We start from the raw sequence: 13,238 nt of genomic DNA on the forward strand, positions 1-13,238 counted from the left end.
ATACACACACAAACACATAGACACACACATACATACACACAAACTCACACACATAGACACATATACACACACACATAGACACAGACACACACAACACATAAACATAGACACAGACACACACAACACATAAACATAGACACATAGACACACACAACACATACACATAGGCACACACATACACGCAAAATGTAGTGTAAAGGAGTGTTTTTCATCCTCAGACACACGTGCCTCTACACTTTGTAGAGGCTCAGCCCCGCCTCACTGCCTGATCAAAGCCATTCAGGAAGCAATGGTTTCTTGGGGTTCACACTTGGAGGGGAGAACGTCATGGCGGGAAACACGGCAGCAGGAGTGTGCGGCAGGAGTGTGCGGCAGGAGTGTGCGGCAGGAGTGTGCAACAGCCCACGTGGCATCTACAATATATAACCCATGGGCTGGAGAGGTGGCTCAGAGGTTAAGAGCGCTGTTTGCTCTTCCAAAGGTCATAAGTTCGATTCCCAGCAACCACATGGTGGCTCACATCTGTCTGTAATGAGATCTGGCGCCCTCTTCTGGCCTGCGGGGATATGTGCAGACAGAACACTGTATACATAATGAATAAATCAATCTTTTAAAATATATATATAACCCACCTAGAAACTCTCACAGGCAGCCGCGGGTGTCTCCTAGTCATCACAGCATCAGTGAAAAGCAGATGTGATGACCGAGGTGGGTGTGAAATGGAACACTTCTTTCTTTAGACAGAGTCTTCTGTAGCCCAGGCTAGCCTCCGAGTCTGCAGAGGGGAGGATGACCTTGAACTTGTGGTCTTCACACTAGTGCCTCCTGAGGGCCGGATTGCAGGCTTGCCACAACTCACCTGGTTCAGGTGGCGCTTGGACTAGAACTCAGGGCTCCACATACCCTAGACAAGCACTCTACCGCCGAGCCACATCCGCAGTCCCGGAAATGCACACACATGACGTGGAAAATGAGACTTGTGACAGAGGCAGCGCACAGGTTCACGAGGACTTAACCTGTCCCCGACGGCTGACCATGGCAGGCGCCAGGAAAAGGACTTTTTTTTTTTTTTAAGACAAGGTCTAGGCCGGGTGGTGGTGGCACACACTTTTAATCCCAGCACTCGGGAGGCAAAGGCAGGCGGAAATTTGTGGGTTCGAGGCCAGCCTGGTCTCCAAAGCGAGTTCCAGGAAAGGCGCAAAGCTACACAGAGAAACCCTGTCTCGAAAAAACAAAAACAACAACAACAACAAAAATACAAGGTCTCTCCAACTCTGAGCTCTGGATAGCCTGGAAGACATTATGTAATCCTGGTTGTCCTTGGATCCATGGGGATCCACCTCAGCCTCCCGAGTGCTGGGATTAGAAGGTTAAACCGGATCTGGGACCGCCCAGGCTGGCCTTGAACTTGACCTTGGATTTCTGACCCTCCCTCCGCTCCCTCCCCAGGGCTGTGATTGCAGGTGTGGACCCAATGCTGGTGCATGTGGTGTATGTATGTGATGTGCATGTGGTGTATTGGTGCATGTGGTTCATACGGTGCATGTGGTGTGTGTGGTGCGTGTGGCGCATGTGGTACATTGGTGCATGCGGTGCGTGAGGTGCAGGGGTTGGAACCGGGCTCTGTGCACGCTAAGGATCCTGAGCCACACCCTAGCCGGCGTCATCTCAGAACCTCTGTGTGTAACCCCAGAGGAGTCTCCCACGGGGCGTCCTTCGATCCCTAGCCAATTGGCTAAGGAGAAAAACACAAGGAAGGCGGTGTTGCCATGACAACATCATGATTTGTTAGGTGGAATGCCGCAAATCCCAGGGCAGAAACAAGGACCCTCGAGGTTCGGAAGGGAAGAGGTCAACTTTTGAGGGGGCCTGGCGCCCTCTGGTGGGCAAGAGCCGTAAGAACGGCTTTGGAGGAGGCGGTCCCGGATCTTTGCAATTCCGTTAAGTTGGGGTTTTGTTGTTTTGTTTTGTTCGTGCTGGGGATCCAGCCCTGGGCCTGATTTTATTTTATTTTGTAGTTCTTTTATTGGTTGGTCTCCCAAGTGTCAGGATTACAGGCCTGTACCACACATCAGGCCTCAGTTGCCCTTTCAAAGGAGCACTATGGACCTGCAGGTAAAGGTACCACCAAGACTGGCAACCTGAGTTCAATGCCCTGGACCACGCGGTGGCCAAGGCACTCACGGTTGAAGGAGAAAAGGAACTTCCGAGTGTGGTCCTCTGACCTCCACACGTGCCTCCTCCCAGTACACAAAATAAAAATAAGCAAAATGTTATTTTAAAATCCTTAAATGAGCGTTCTGAGTCATTTAAGTCTATGCTATTCTAAGTTTAACTATCCCAAGAATGTAATCATTCTTTTTAAAAATTTTTTATTGTTTTATTCATTTGTTTTATTTTTATTTATTTATGGGAGCTGGAGGGGCGTGCATGTGTTGCCACACACATGTGGATATCAGAGGACAATCTTCAGGAGTTGGTTCTCTCCATCCACCGTGTGGATCATTCCTGGGGATGGAACTCAGATTGTCACTATTGGCAGCAAGCCTCTTTACCTGCTCCCTCTCTGTCTCTCTGTCTCTCTCTGTCTCTGTCTCTGTCTCTCTGTCTCTCTCTCTCTCTCTCTCTCTCTCTCTCACACACACACACACAGATGCATACACATGCACATATGTGTACACACTCCTGCACAGATGCAAAAACATGCAAGCACACACGCACGCGCACACACAAAACCCAAGCGGTGATATCAGAGGCCAAACGCCACCAGGGAGACAAAACTAATGCTGAAGCCATGTCAAAAGCAAGAGTAGAGCTGAGGATGTAGCTCAATGGGTGGAATGCTGGTGTAGTGTGCAGGAAGCCCCGTTTCCATCCCAGCACCACACAAGCCACGTCTATAATCCCAGCACTCGAAGGTGGAGGCCGGTGGATCAGGAGTTCAAAGTCATTCTTGGCTACTTAGGTAGTTTGAGACCAGCCTGGGCTCCATGAAACCCTGTCTGTAAAGTAATATAAAAATAAACAGCACCTAGGAGGCCTGCCTACAGCATCAAGTACAACATACATAAGGGAGATAATAAGTGAGCAGAAGATTTGAGGCCTACGCCACTTAGTGAACTAATGGAAACCTGTTTTGGAACAACAGGATTGTTTGTTTGTTTGTGTGTTTGTGTGTTTGTTTTGCAGTGATCTGCCTGCATGTGCACCTGCCGCCAGAAGTGGGCATAAGATCCCATTACAGATGGTTGTGAGCCACCATGTGGTTGCTGGGAATTGAACTCAGGTCCTCTGGAAGAGCAGCCAGTGCTCTTAACTGCTCAAGCCATCTCTCCAGCTCTACAGGATTTTTTAATGTGGCAATTCTGACGTGTGTGTGTGTGTGTGTGTGTGTGTGTGTGTGTGTGTGTGTGTTTCTTTCTCCCCCCCCCCCCAGGTTTCTCTGTGTAGCCCTGGCTATCCTGGAACTCACTCCATAGACCAGGCTGACCCTCAAACTCAGAGATCTGCCTGCCTGCCTCTGCCCTAGAGTGCTGGTATTAAAGGTGTGTGCCACCACGCCCAAGTTAAAAACATTTTTATTTAATGTTTGACTTTATACTCCAGTGAGTCATTTTTATTGTCTAAGAAAGACAATGATACTTCAGGGCTGGTGACACCTGCCTATCATCCCAGCACTTGACAGGTGGAGGCAGAAGGATCAGAGTTTAAGGCCAGCCTCGGCTATGTAGAAATGATGAGGCCAGCCTGGGCTTTATAAGACCCTGTCTTGAAAACAAATAGTTGGAAGGCGCACTCTGTGGCAGATACACAAATCTAACCTAGTCTAAGGACCTCTGCCCCCGTGAGAAGCCGCTATGTAGGCTCAAACAATATTAAGAAAAAGAGAATTGTGGTTGCTACGGAATGGTGGCAATCACCAAAGCCGAGTGGAGAGGAAACCAGATTTTAGTCCTGGGATTGGTCGTGTTTCATGGAAGATGGCTGTGTTTCATGAAAACGCTTTCTCTGATCTTAGGAACTCTGCTGTGTGTCCCCCGACTCTGGTGGCAAAAGGTTTCCTGTCCCCATTCTGGGTTTATTTGATCTAAGAACAAGTCCAGGCTAGGTGCCACCTAGTTAAAACTGAACCCCTTCTCACCCACCCTTTTTTTAAAAATAGCATTAATCACATCTGCCTCTCAACAGACTAAAGCCCTAGAGAAAAAGAAGTCACAGCGGCTGGGACAGATGGCTCAGCTGGGAAGGTGCTTATCAGGCAAGCTTGAGGACCTGAGTTCAAACCCAGAGTCCACATAAAGCCGAGGGGGGTGCATGCCTGTAACCCCTGTGCTACAAGGGGAGCTCTGGGTTTGACTGAGAGACTGCCTCAATAAATAAAGTGGAGAGCAATGGAGGAAGACACTGGATATCAACTTCAGGCCTCCACCTGTACCTAAGAGCACACATGCATGTGCATTACATACCCCCATCAACTGAATGCACACACACACACACACACACACACACACACACACACACACTACAAAATCTGAACAACATACTTCTAAGTAACCCATGGATCAAAGGAAAAATAGTAACACAATATTTTATTTTCATTAAAATAAAAGGCCAAAGATAAGGCTCAGCAGTAAAGGAGCTTGCCACCAAGCCTGGTGACCTGAGTTTGATCCCTGGGCCCCACAACATGGTGGAAGAAGAGAATCGACTTGTGAACTTTGTCCTCCGGTCTGCACACATGTGCATCGACACCGTCACACTCATATATACACACACACGAGATAAATACTTGGGACAAAGAAATCCCTTTAAACAGAAAAGAAAAATACAGCTAAAAATAGACCACGGGAAGTGTCACGTTGGGCCGGTTGGTGTTGGCTCGTGGGAAGTTCTGTGAGTCCCTTCCCAAATTTATGTTCTATAATTTCACATCGACGTCTTAAATCCACCAGGCCGGGAATATTTACACCACAGAATGAAGTCACGTAAATGAAGCCAAGAGCAGCTGTGCACACTTGTAGCCCCAGCACTCGAGAGGCTGGCGACGACAGGGAGATCAGGAGTTTGAGGCCAGCCTCTGCTATACAGTGACTGCGAGGTCAGCCTGGGGCCTATCTCGAAAAATAAACAAGAATTTGCAAGTGCGATTTTTTTTCCTCCGAGAGGTAGGTAGTGAACGTTGACCAGCTTACACTGCAGCAGATGAAGCAAGGCTTCGAGGTCAACGTACAGCTTTAAAAGCTTATTTCAGAAAAGAAGACGAAGAGGGACTGATAGGACAGTTCAGGGGATAAAGGTGCTTGCCACCAAGCCTGACACCCTGAGTTCGATCCCCGTGACGGGACCCCACCCCACCCTGCCCCACCCCCGTGGTGGAAGGAGAGAAGTAACTTTTACAAGTTATCCCCTGAAGCCCCAAACATGGTGTGTTTGCGCACAAATAACAAATAAGCAAATGGATGATTAAGTAAGTATACAACAATTTAAAATGATCAGAAAAGAATGATCAAAGATCGATACTCTAACCTTTCACCTCAAGAAACTCAAAGAACAGTGGTGATACGCTGTGGACTAATAAACTTCTTGAGGGTCAGAGGACAGAGCCAGTCGCTAGATTATACGTAGAGGCCAGGCAGTGGTGGCACACACCCTTAATCCTATCACTGGGAGGCAGAGATCCATCTGGATCCCAGTGAGTTCAAGGCCACACTGGAAACAGAGCCAGGCAGTGGTGGCACACGTCTGTAATCCCAGTGCCCGGAAGCACACTCACCTTTAATCCCAAGAAGTGATGGCAGGGCGGAGAAAGGTCTATAAGGCATGAGGAAACAGGAACTAAGGCAGTTCAGCTGAGACCTTTCGGCTGAGGACTCAGAGGATTTCAGTCTGAGGATCTGTGGAGTTGGTGAGGTGAGGCGTGGCTGTGGCTTGTTCCTTTGTCTCTCTGATCTTTCAGCTTTCACCCCAATATCTGACTCCGGGTCTTTATTATAAGACCATTTAAAATTAGAGCAACAGGGGGCTGGAGAGATGGCTCAGAGGTTCAGAGCACTGGCTGTTCTTCCAGAGGACCTGAGTTCAATTCCCAGCAACCACATGGTGGCTCACAACCATCTACAATAAGAGATCTGATGCCCTCTTCTGGCCTGCAGGCTGAACACCCACTGTATACATAATAAATAAATCTTAAAAAAAAAGAAAAAATTATTTTAAAAAATTAGAATTAAGCCTGGTTGGACCCTGCAACGCCAGAAGCTTGGGAGGCTGAGGCAGGGGACTTCCAAGCTCAAGCCTGGATAACATACTGAATTTCATGCTAGCCTGGGCTAAGTAGAGACTGCCAGAAAAGAATAAGACTGGGGAAAAGTAAGGGGAGGGGAGGGGAGAGAGAAAGGAAGGGGAGGGGAGAGGAAAAGAAAGAAAAGAAAAACCGGGAACTCTGGCGAGGCCCACCAGTGCCTGTGCCCCCTCTCGGTCTGTATGAGCCTGCTACCTGGTGGACCCACCCAAGGGTGTCTAAGGGACCCCCCCTTCTTTATCTTCACCCTTTATCTGTAATGAGGTTGCAGGGCGAAGGCACTGGGTAGGATCACAAGTTACAAGGTAAAACCAAGGCTCACAAGGCTTGCACAAGGGGTTAAGACACAATTACAGGCTGGCTGGGAGAGGAGAAAGGCTGTACTGGGTCCTATGTTCCAGGCCTTAAGCCAAGTTCATTGCTATGTTGACACGTCTTAAGAGTTTAACTTGATTATTAATGTGCGTGGGCACACAAGTGTCGTGGCCTAGGTGTGGGGGCCGATTCCCTCCTTCTAGCATGTGGGTTCTGGGGAATGAACTTGGGTCCTCAGCTTGGTGGCAAGCCCCTTTATTTGCTGAGCCTTCTTGCCAGCCCCTCTTTTAACACAGTTATTTGAAATCTCTATTTTTTTAATGTATTTATTATGTATACAGTGTTCTGTTTGTATGTATCCCTGCAGGCCAGAAAAGGGCGCCAGATCTCATTACAGATGGTTGTAAGCCACCATGTGGTTGCTGGGAATTGAACTCAGGACCTCTGGAAAAGCAGTCGGTGCTCTTAACCTCTGAGCCATCTCTCCAGCCCAGAAATCTCTATTATTGTATCTCTAGCTACAAGGATGGTCTTTGAGTTGGGCGACCGTCACAGAAAATGTACTGGCTGTGCTGAAATTCTTGCTTTTCATCTGGCAAGAAGCTTTCACCAATCAGACTTGGGAGTGGGCAATTCTTCCTGGCCCGGGCGCCAAAGTCCACATCCTTTTGTGTTTGTTTGAGACAGGGTCTCATGGATCTCAGACTGGCCTGGAATTTGCTGTATACTGAACGTGACTTCCAGCCTCCACCTCCCACGTGCTGGGGTCACAAGTGTGTACCGCCACAGCTAGTTTATGTGGCCGATGGAACCCAGGGCCTCACGCAGGCTAGGCAAGTACTCTGCCAAATGAGACACACCCCCAGTCCACCTCCACACACCCTTAATTTCCTTTTTCTTTCTATGCTGTCTGACTTCTCTAGGCCTTCCCCTAAGAATACTTTTTTCCCCCTCAATATCAAAATTCAAAGATGGAGTGTGGTGGTGCACACCTGTCATCCTAACACTTAGGAGGCCGGGGCAGAAGGATCTTGAATTTGAGGCTAGCCTATGCTCTGCAACAAGACCTTGTCTAAATAAACAGATAAAAACTACAACAACAAACATATAGTTTTAATGGAATGTATTACTTTTACACCACCGTGAAGCAGAACATTGGAGGGGGAAAAGTGGAAAGATTGTCAAGGTGAACTATCTTATGTCAGGTACCTGAATGATTTCCTCTCCTCATCCGGACTGACTACCTGGCCTGTGGCATCCGACCCTGTCAGTCAGTCCCTCCACAGCCTCATCCGCCCGGGTTCACAATGTCTCCTTGGCACCCTCTGGTGGGGGGGGGGGGCTGTGTAATCCTTTTCCCTACAGGGGCTCCAGTAGCTCCCACAAGCCTTTAAATGTAACTAAGTAGCTGAAGCTGGCATCAAACCTCTGATCCTCCTGCCTCCACCTGCTGGGATTACAGTCCCGCGGACCACACTTGACTGAGGATTTTGGATCTCATTCTTCTGATCATATCCCTGCCCCCACCCCCCAACACACACACACACACACACACACACACACACACACACACACACACACACACACACACACACACACCTGTTGCTCTCAGAAAGCCCTGGGAACCCCAAAGCGCTGAGAACCTCTTCAAACCTATCTCTAGATAGAGCCTCCTCCAGGAAGCCCTGGAAAGTGTTCTTATCTGGGGCTCGCAGCTTCAACTGTGGTTAACGCAGGAGCCTCGCCCACTGACCGGATCACCCATCTGTCATTCCTTCCCACACATAAACATCCCACTCAATAAACAGGCTCAAAGAACCTACCCTGGGGCAGTGCGTCTTGCTTGCAACACACACACACACTCACTCACTCACTCACTCACTCAAGCTGACAGCTCCAGGCTGGGGCCACCGTGCGCCCTGGCCTGTGGCCACCAGACCTTCCTTTTGGAAGGAAGGGGGTCCAGCCTCACAGCCCCGGCCGGCCTGGCAGGGAGCGTCCCAGGGTGGGGTGGGGAGGAAGGCGGGGCTTGAGCCCCGGAGTGGCTGTCCCGGGCCGGGGACGGAAGTTGCTGCATGGTGCGTCTACTTTCAGTTTTGTTTCCCTTGCAGGCAGGTAGTCGGCTGCCGGCCGTAGCGGGATTTCGGGGCTCCCCGAAGCCTGCTGCGAGAGTCCAAGTTCAGCAGTGGCTGGGTAAGGAGAGATCGGGGCGCGGGGTGGGGGTGAGAGCCGGGACCCAGAAAGACGAGGCTGGGGGGAGGGGAGGGAAGTGAGAAAGCCCGGGAGAGGGGAAGGGAGGGAGGGGAGAGAGAGCAGGGGGACCTGGGAGGCCGGAGAGGGCGAGGCAGGTGGCAGGCCCTGTCCCTCAACCTCCCGCCGCCTTGTGTGGGGAGTCCCACACTCCCTGAGTACTGACAGCCGCACCCCAACCCCCGAGCTTCCCCTCCCAACCCTGGGGGAAAAGGGAAGTGCAATCAATCTTATTTACTTCTCTCTCTCTCTCTCTCTCTCTCTCTCTCTCTCTCTCTCTCTCTCTCTCTCTCGGCTGGGTGTCGCTCTGAGCAGCCAGAACTCACCACTGTAGCCCTAGGCTGTCCTGAAACTCCCTTTGTAACCAAGGCTAGCCTTGAATTCGTGGCGGTCTTCCTGCCTCAGCCTGCTGAGTGCTAGGATTCTGCTTTCTTTATTAAGTCCCCATCCCGCTGGGGACTCGCAATGCCTTCCCTCCAGAAGTTTCGAGGATGCATTTGGTAGGAGAGGGTAAAATTAGAGGAATCCAGGGGTCAAGGCCAGATCTTCGTGACCCCAAGGTCCAGGAGAAGGGAAGGAGATGAACTTTTCCCCCTGAGCCTTTGTCTTGCTCTGGGATTACTTTCAAAAAGAGTTGCGAGCGCTCGGGAGGCAGAGGCAGAGGCAGGAGGATCTCTGTGAGTTCAAGGCCAGCCTGGTCTCCAAAGCGAGTTCCAGGAAAGGCACAAAGCTGCACAGAGAAACCCTGTCTAAAAAAACAAAAAACAAAAACAAAAAAAAAAAGTTGGGGCAGGAAGTAGGGCTTTCTACCCTCCCAGGCAGATGGACAGAAAATGAAACTAAGACTGTAGAACCCTGTCCGTCCCAACATTGAAAAAGCAGGTGCTTCTGTGCACCAACCCTCTGTGTGTCCTCACTGGCTGCCCCTTAGCCCTAGTATCCAAGATAAACGTGGTGTGTGGTGATATATTGTGTACCCCCAATAAAGCTTGTCTGGGGATCAGAGGACAGAGCTAGCTAGCCACTAAATTAGACCAAACTAGTCAGGCAGTGGTGGCACACACCTTTAATTCCAGGAAGTAGTATGGCAGGGCAGAGAAAGGTATATAAGGCTCGAGGAAACAGGAACTCACTCTCCTTAGGCTGAGGATTTCGTAGAGGTAAGAACTAGTGGCTGCTGTTCTGCTTCTCTGATCTTTCAGCTTTCATCCCGATATCTGGCTCTGTTTTTATTATTATTGTTATTGTTATTATTATTATTATTATTATTATTATTATTATTATTATTATAAGACCTTTTAAGATTCGTGTTATAGTGGTGGTGCATGCCTGTAATTTCAGCACCCAGGAGGCCTAGGCAGGGGGAGCGTAGGCTTCATGCCAGAACCTGGGAGTGTGGCTCACTTGTTAGAGTGCTTGCCCAGCACGCAAGATCCATCCCAGTGATACATAAAAACTGGTGTGCTGGCACACACCTGTAATCCCAGGGCTCAGGAAGCAGGGGCAGGAAGTTCAGAAGTTCAAGGTCATCCTCAGTTACATAGCAACGTTGTGGCCAGTCTGGGCTACCTTTACCTTTGGCCCAAGACCTGATATGTCAATAATTAGATTATCCCATCTCTGAGGCCTGGGGGCTTCTTGGTCTCATTGTTTCCACAGGCTCAGCACTACCTACAGCTTTTGCATGTCTACATTTGGCTGAGTGTAAAGAGGACAAAGTAGAAGAAAGACCTCCTTCCGCTAGCAACCAGTGTCTCCCAGAAGCCAGAACTTTCCAACCTTCCAGGTGAGTAGGGAGACCAGCCAAGGGGAGGGGAGGGGCCAGGCTGAAGGGGGCGGGGAACCAAGGTGGGGGCGTGGCCAGGATGCCTCTGACCTTGGGGCCCCTTCCCTTATAGTATGGTCTCCAAAATCTCCTCCCCTACTCTGCTGGAGGCTCTGAGCAGCGATTTCCTCGCCTGTAAAATCTGCCTGGAGCAGTTACACAAGCCCAAGACACTGCCGTGCCTACATACCTATTGCCAGGACTGTCTGGCGCAACTGGACCTCGGTGGCCAGGTCCGCTGCCCGGAGTGTCGAGAGATTGTGCCCATACCTCCCGAGGGTGTGGCCGCCTTCAAGACCAACTTCTTCGTCAATGGGCTTTTGGACCTGGTCAAGGCCAGGGCTCCTGGAGACATGCATTCAGGGAAGCCCACCTGCGCCCTGTGCCCTCTGGTGGGAGGCAAGAGCTCTGGAGGACCCGCCACGGCCCGGTGCCTGGACTGTTCAGATGATCTGTGCCAGGCCTGTGCCGACGGGCATCGCTGCTCCCGACAGACCCATAAGCACCGAGTAGTGGACTTGGTGGGTTACAGGGCCGGGTGGTATGACGAAGAGGCTCGCGAGCGCCAGGCATCCCAGTGTCCCCAGCACCCGGGGGAAACCCTCCTCTTCCTATGCCAACCGTGTTCTCAGCTGCTTTGCAAGGACTGCCGTCTGGGGGCGCATCTGGATCACCCCTGCTTGCCGCTGGCGGAGGCAGTGCGTTCTCGGAAGCCGGGCCTTGAGGAGTTATTGGCCGGTGTGGACAGCAATCTGACGGAGCTAGAGGCCACCCGGGTGGCAGAAAAGGAAGCCTTAGCCCAGCTGCGAGAGCAGGCAGCCAGTGTGGGGACGCAGGTGGAGGAGGCGGCTGAGCGAATCCTCAAGTCCCTGCTGGCCCAGAAGCAGGAAGTGTTGGGACAACTCCGGGCCCATGTGGAGGCTGCTGAGGAGGCTACCAGGGAGAGGCTGGCCAAGATCGAGGGCCAGGAGCAAGTGGCCAAGGCGGCTGCTGCCTTTGCCCGTCGAGTGCTCAGCCTGGGTCTGGAGGCCGAGATCCTTTCGTTGGAGGGAGCCATCACGCAGCGCCTGCGCCAGCTTCAAGACTGTCCCTGGACCCCCGGGCCTACCCGCTGTCTGCTGCCCAAGCTGGAGCTCCATCCTGGGCTCCAGGACAAGAACTGCCACCTGCTTCGACTCTCCTTTGAGGAGTCCAAACAATCCCGGAAGGACAATGTGAAGGGTGGAGCCAGTACCCAAGGAAGAGATGAGGCTCCAAGCCAAGGCGAGAGAGCCGAGTCGGGGAAGCAGGGTGAAACCCAGCCCCTATGTAAGGATGGAGCCTCGACTCCCAAAGAAGGCAAAGCCCAAAGCTCCCAAGAGGATGATGAGGTCCAAATCGAAAGGGGTAACAGATCTAACAAGAAGAGGAAGGGCAAAGGGCGGGGCAAGCCCGTTTCTCGGGAGCCCAGCCCCATCCTGAGGCCAAACCTAGAAGGTTCAAGCCTCCTCCCCCGGCCTGTTTTTTCCTGGAGTTTTCCCACCAGGATGCCCGGAGACAAACGTTCCCCACGCATCACCGGGCTCTGTCCCTACGGCCCCCAGGAGATCTTGGTGGCGGATGAGCAGAACAGAGTCTTGAAACGCTTCTCTCTCAATGGCGACTACAAGGGCACAGTGCCGGTTCCCGAGAGCAGCTCCCCATGCAGCGTGGCTGCCCTGCAGAACGCAGTGGCTTTCTCCGCCAATGCGAGGCTCTACCTCGTCAGTCCCGAGGGGGAAGTTCAATGGCGAAGGTCCCTGAGCCTCACCCAGTCCAGCCACGCCGTGGCCGCGATGCCCTGTGGAGACCGGGTCGCGGTCAGTGTGGCAGGCCACGTGGAGGTATACAAGAAGGATGGCAGCCTGGCCACCCGGTTTATTCCTGGAGGCAAGGCGAGCCGGGGCCAGCGGGCACTGGTGTTCCTGACCACCAGCCCCCAGGGCAATTTTGTAGGGTCGGATTGGCAGCAAAACAGCGTGGTTTTCTGTGATGGGCTAGGCCAGGTGATATGGGAATACAAGGGCCCTGGTTTACATGGCTGCCAGCCAGGTTCTGTGTCTGTGGATAAGAAAGGCTACATATTTCTGACCCTTCGGGAGGTCAACAAGGTGGTCATCCTGGACCCCAAGGGGTCACTTCTTGGTGACTTCCTAACAGCCTATCATGGCCTGGAAAAGCCCCGGGTAACCACCATGGTAGATGGCAAATATCTGGTGGTGTCCCTCAGTAACGGGACTATCCATGTGTTTAGGGTCAGGTTTCCCGACAGTTAAAGGGGTTGAGGGCCGGGATGGGGGGAGGGGCAGGCGGGAAGGGAGGGAGATGACGAAGCCAAGGGCATTTTCCCGGCTGGCAAAATGCTTGCTCCTTTTGTGATTGATGTATGGGGATAGAAGATACCAAGAGCGGTAGTGGTGTGATCATAATCTCAGGAGCACACGGCAGAAAACCCTTGCTTTTCACTGATATCTGCAGCTGTGGCTGCTACTGTGTAGTTTAGGTGTCTTGAGATTTATAAGTGATTCTTGA

The 13,238-nt window shown here is 51.6% G+C and overlaps 1 protein-coding gene across 2 annotated transcripts; it reads left to right on the forward strand.

Annotated features, from left to right (window-relative positions):
- Window positions 1–8,671: 8,671 nt before the first annotated feature.
- On the forward strand, window positions 8,672–12,982 carry Trim56 (tripartite motif containing 56). 2 transcript variants are annotated; one of them, XM_036172156.1, is made up of 3 exons: window positions 8,672–8,691; window positions 10,523–10,649; window positions 10,762–12,982. In XM_036172156.1, exon 3 carries the CDS (start codon window positions 10,763–10,765, stop codon window positions 12,980–12,982), a length of 2,220 nt encoding a protein of 739 aa, XP_036028049.1. In that variant the 5' UTR covers window positions 8,672–8,691; window positions 10,523–10,649; window position 10,762. The 2 variants fall into 2 exon arrangements, with proteins under 2 accessions (XP_036028049.1, XP_036028048.1); XM_036172155.1 differs by lacking the exon at window positions 8,672–8,691 and adding an exon at window positions 8,713–8,806.
- Window positions 12,983–13,238: the final 256 nt, after the last annotated feature.

This window comes from Onychomys torridus, chromosome 22, assembly GCF_903995425.1.
Source record: "Onychomys torridus chromosome 22, mOncTor1.1, whole genome shotgun sequence".
NCBI lineage: Eukaryota > Metazoa > Chordata > Mammalia > Rodentia > Cricetidae > Onychomys > Onychomys torridus.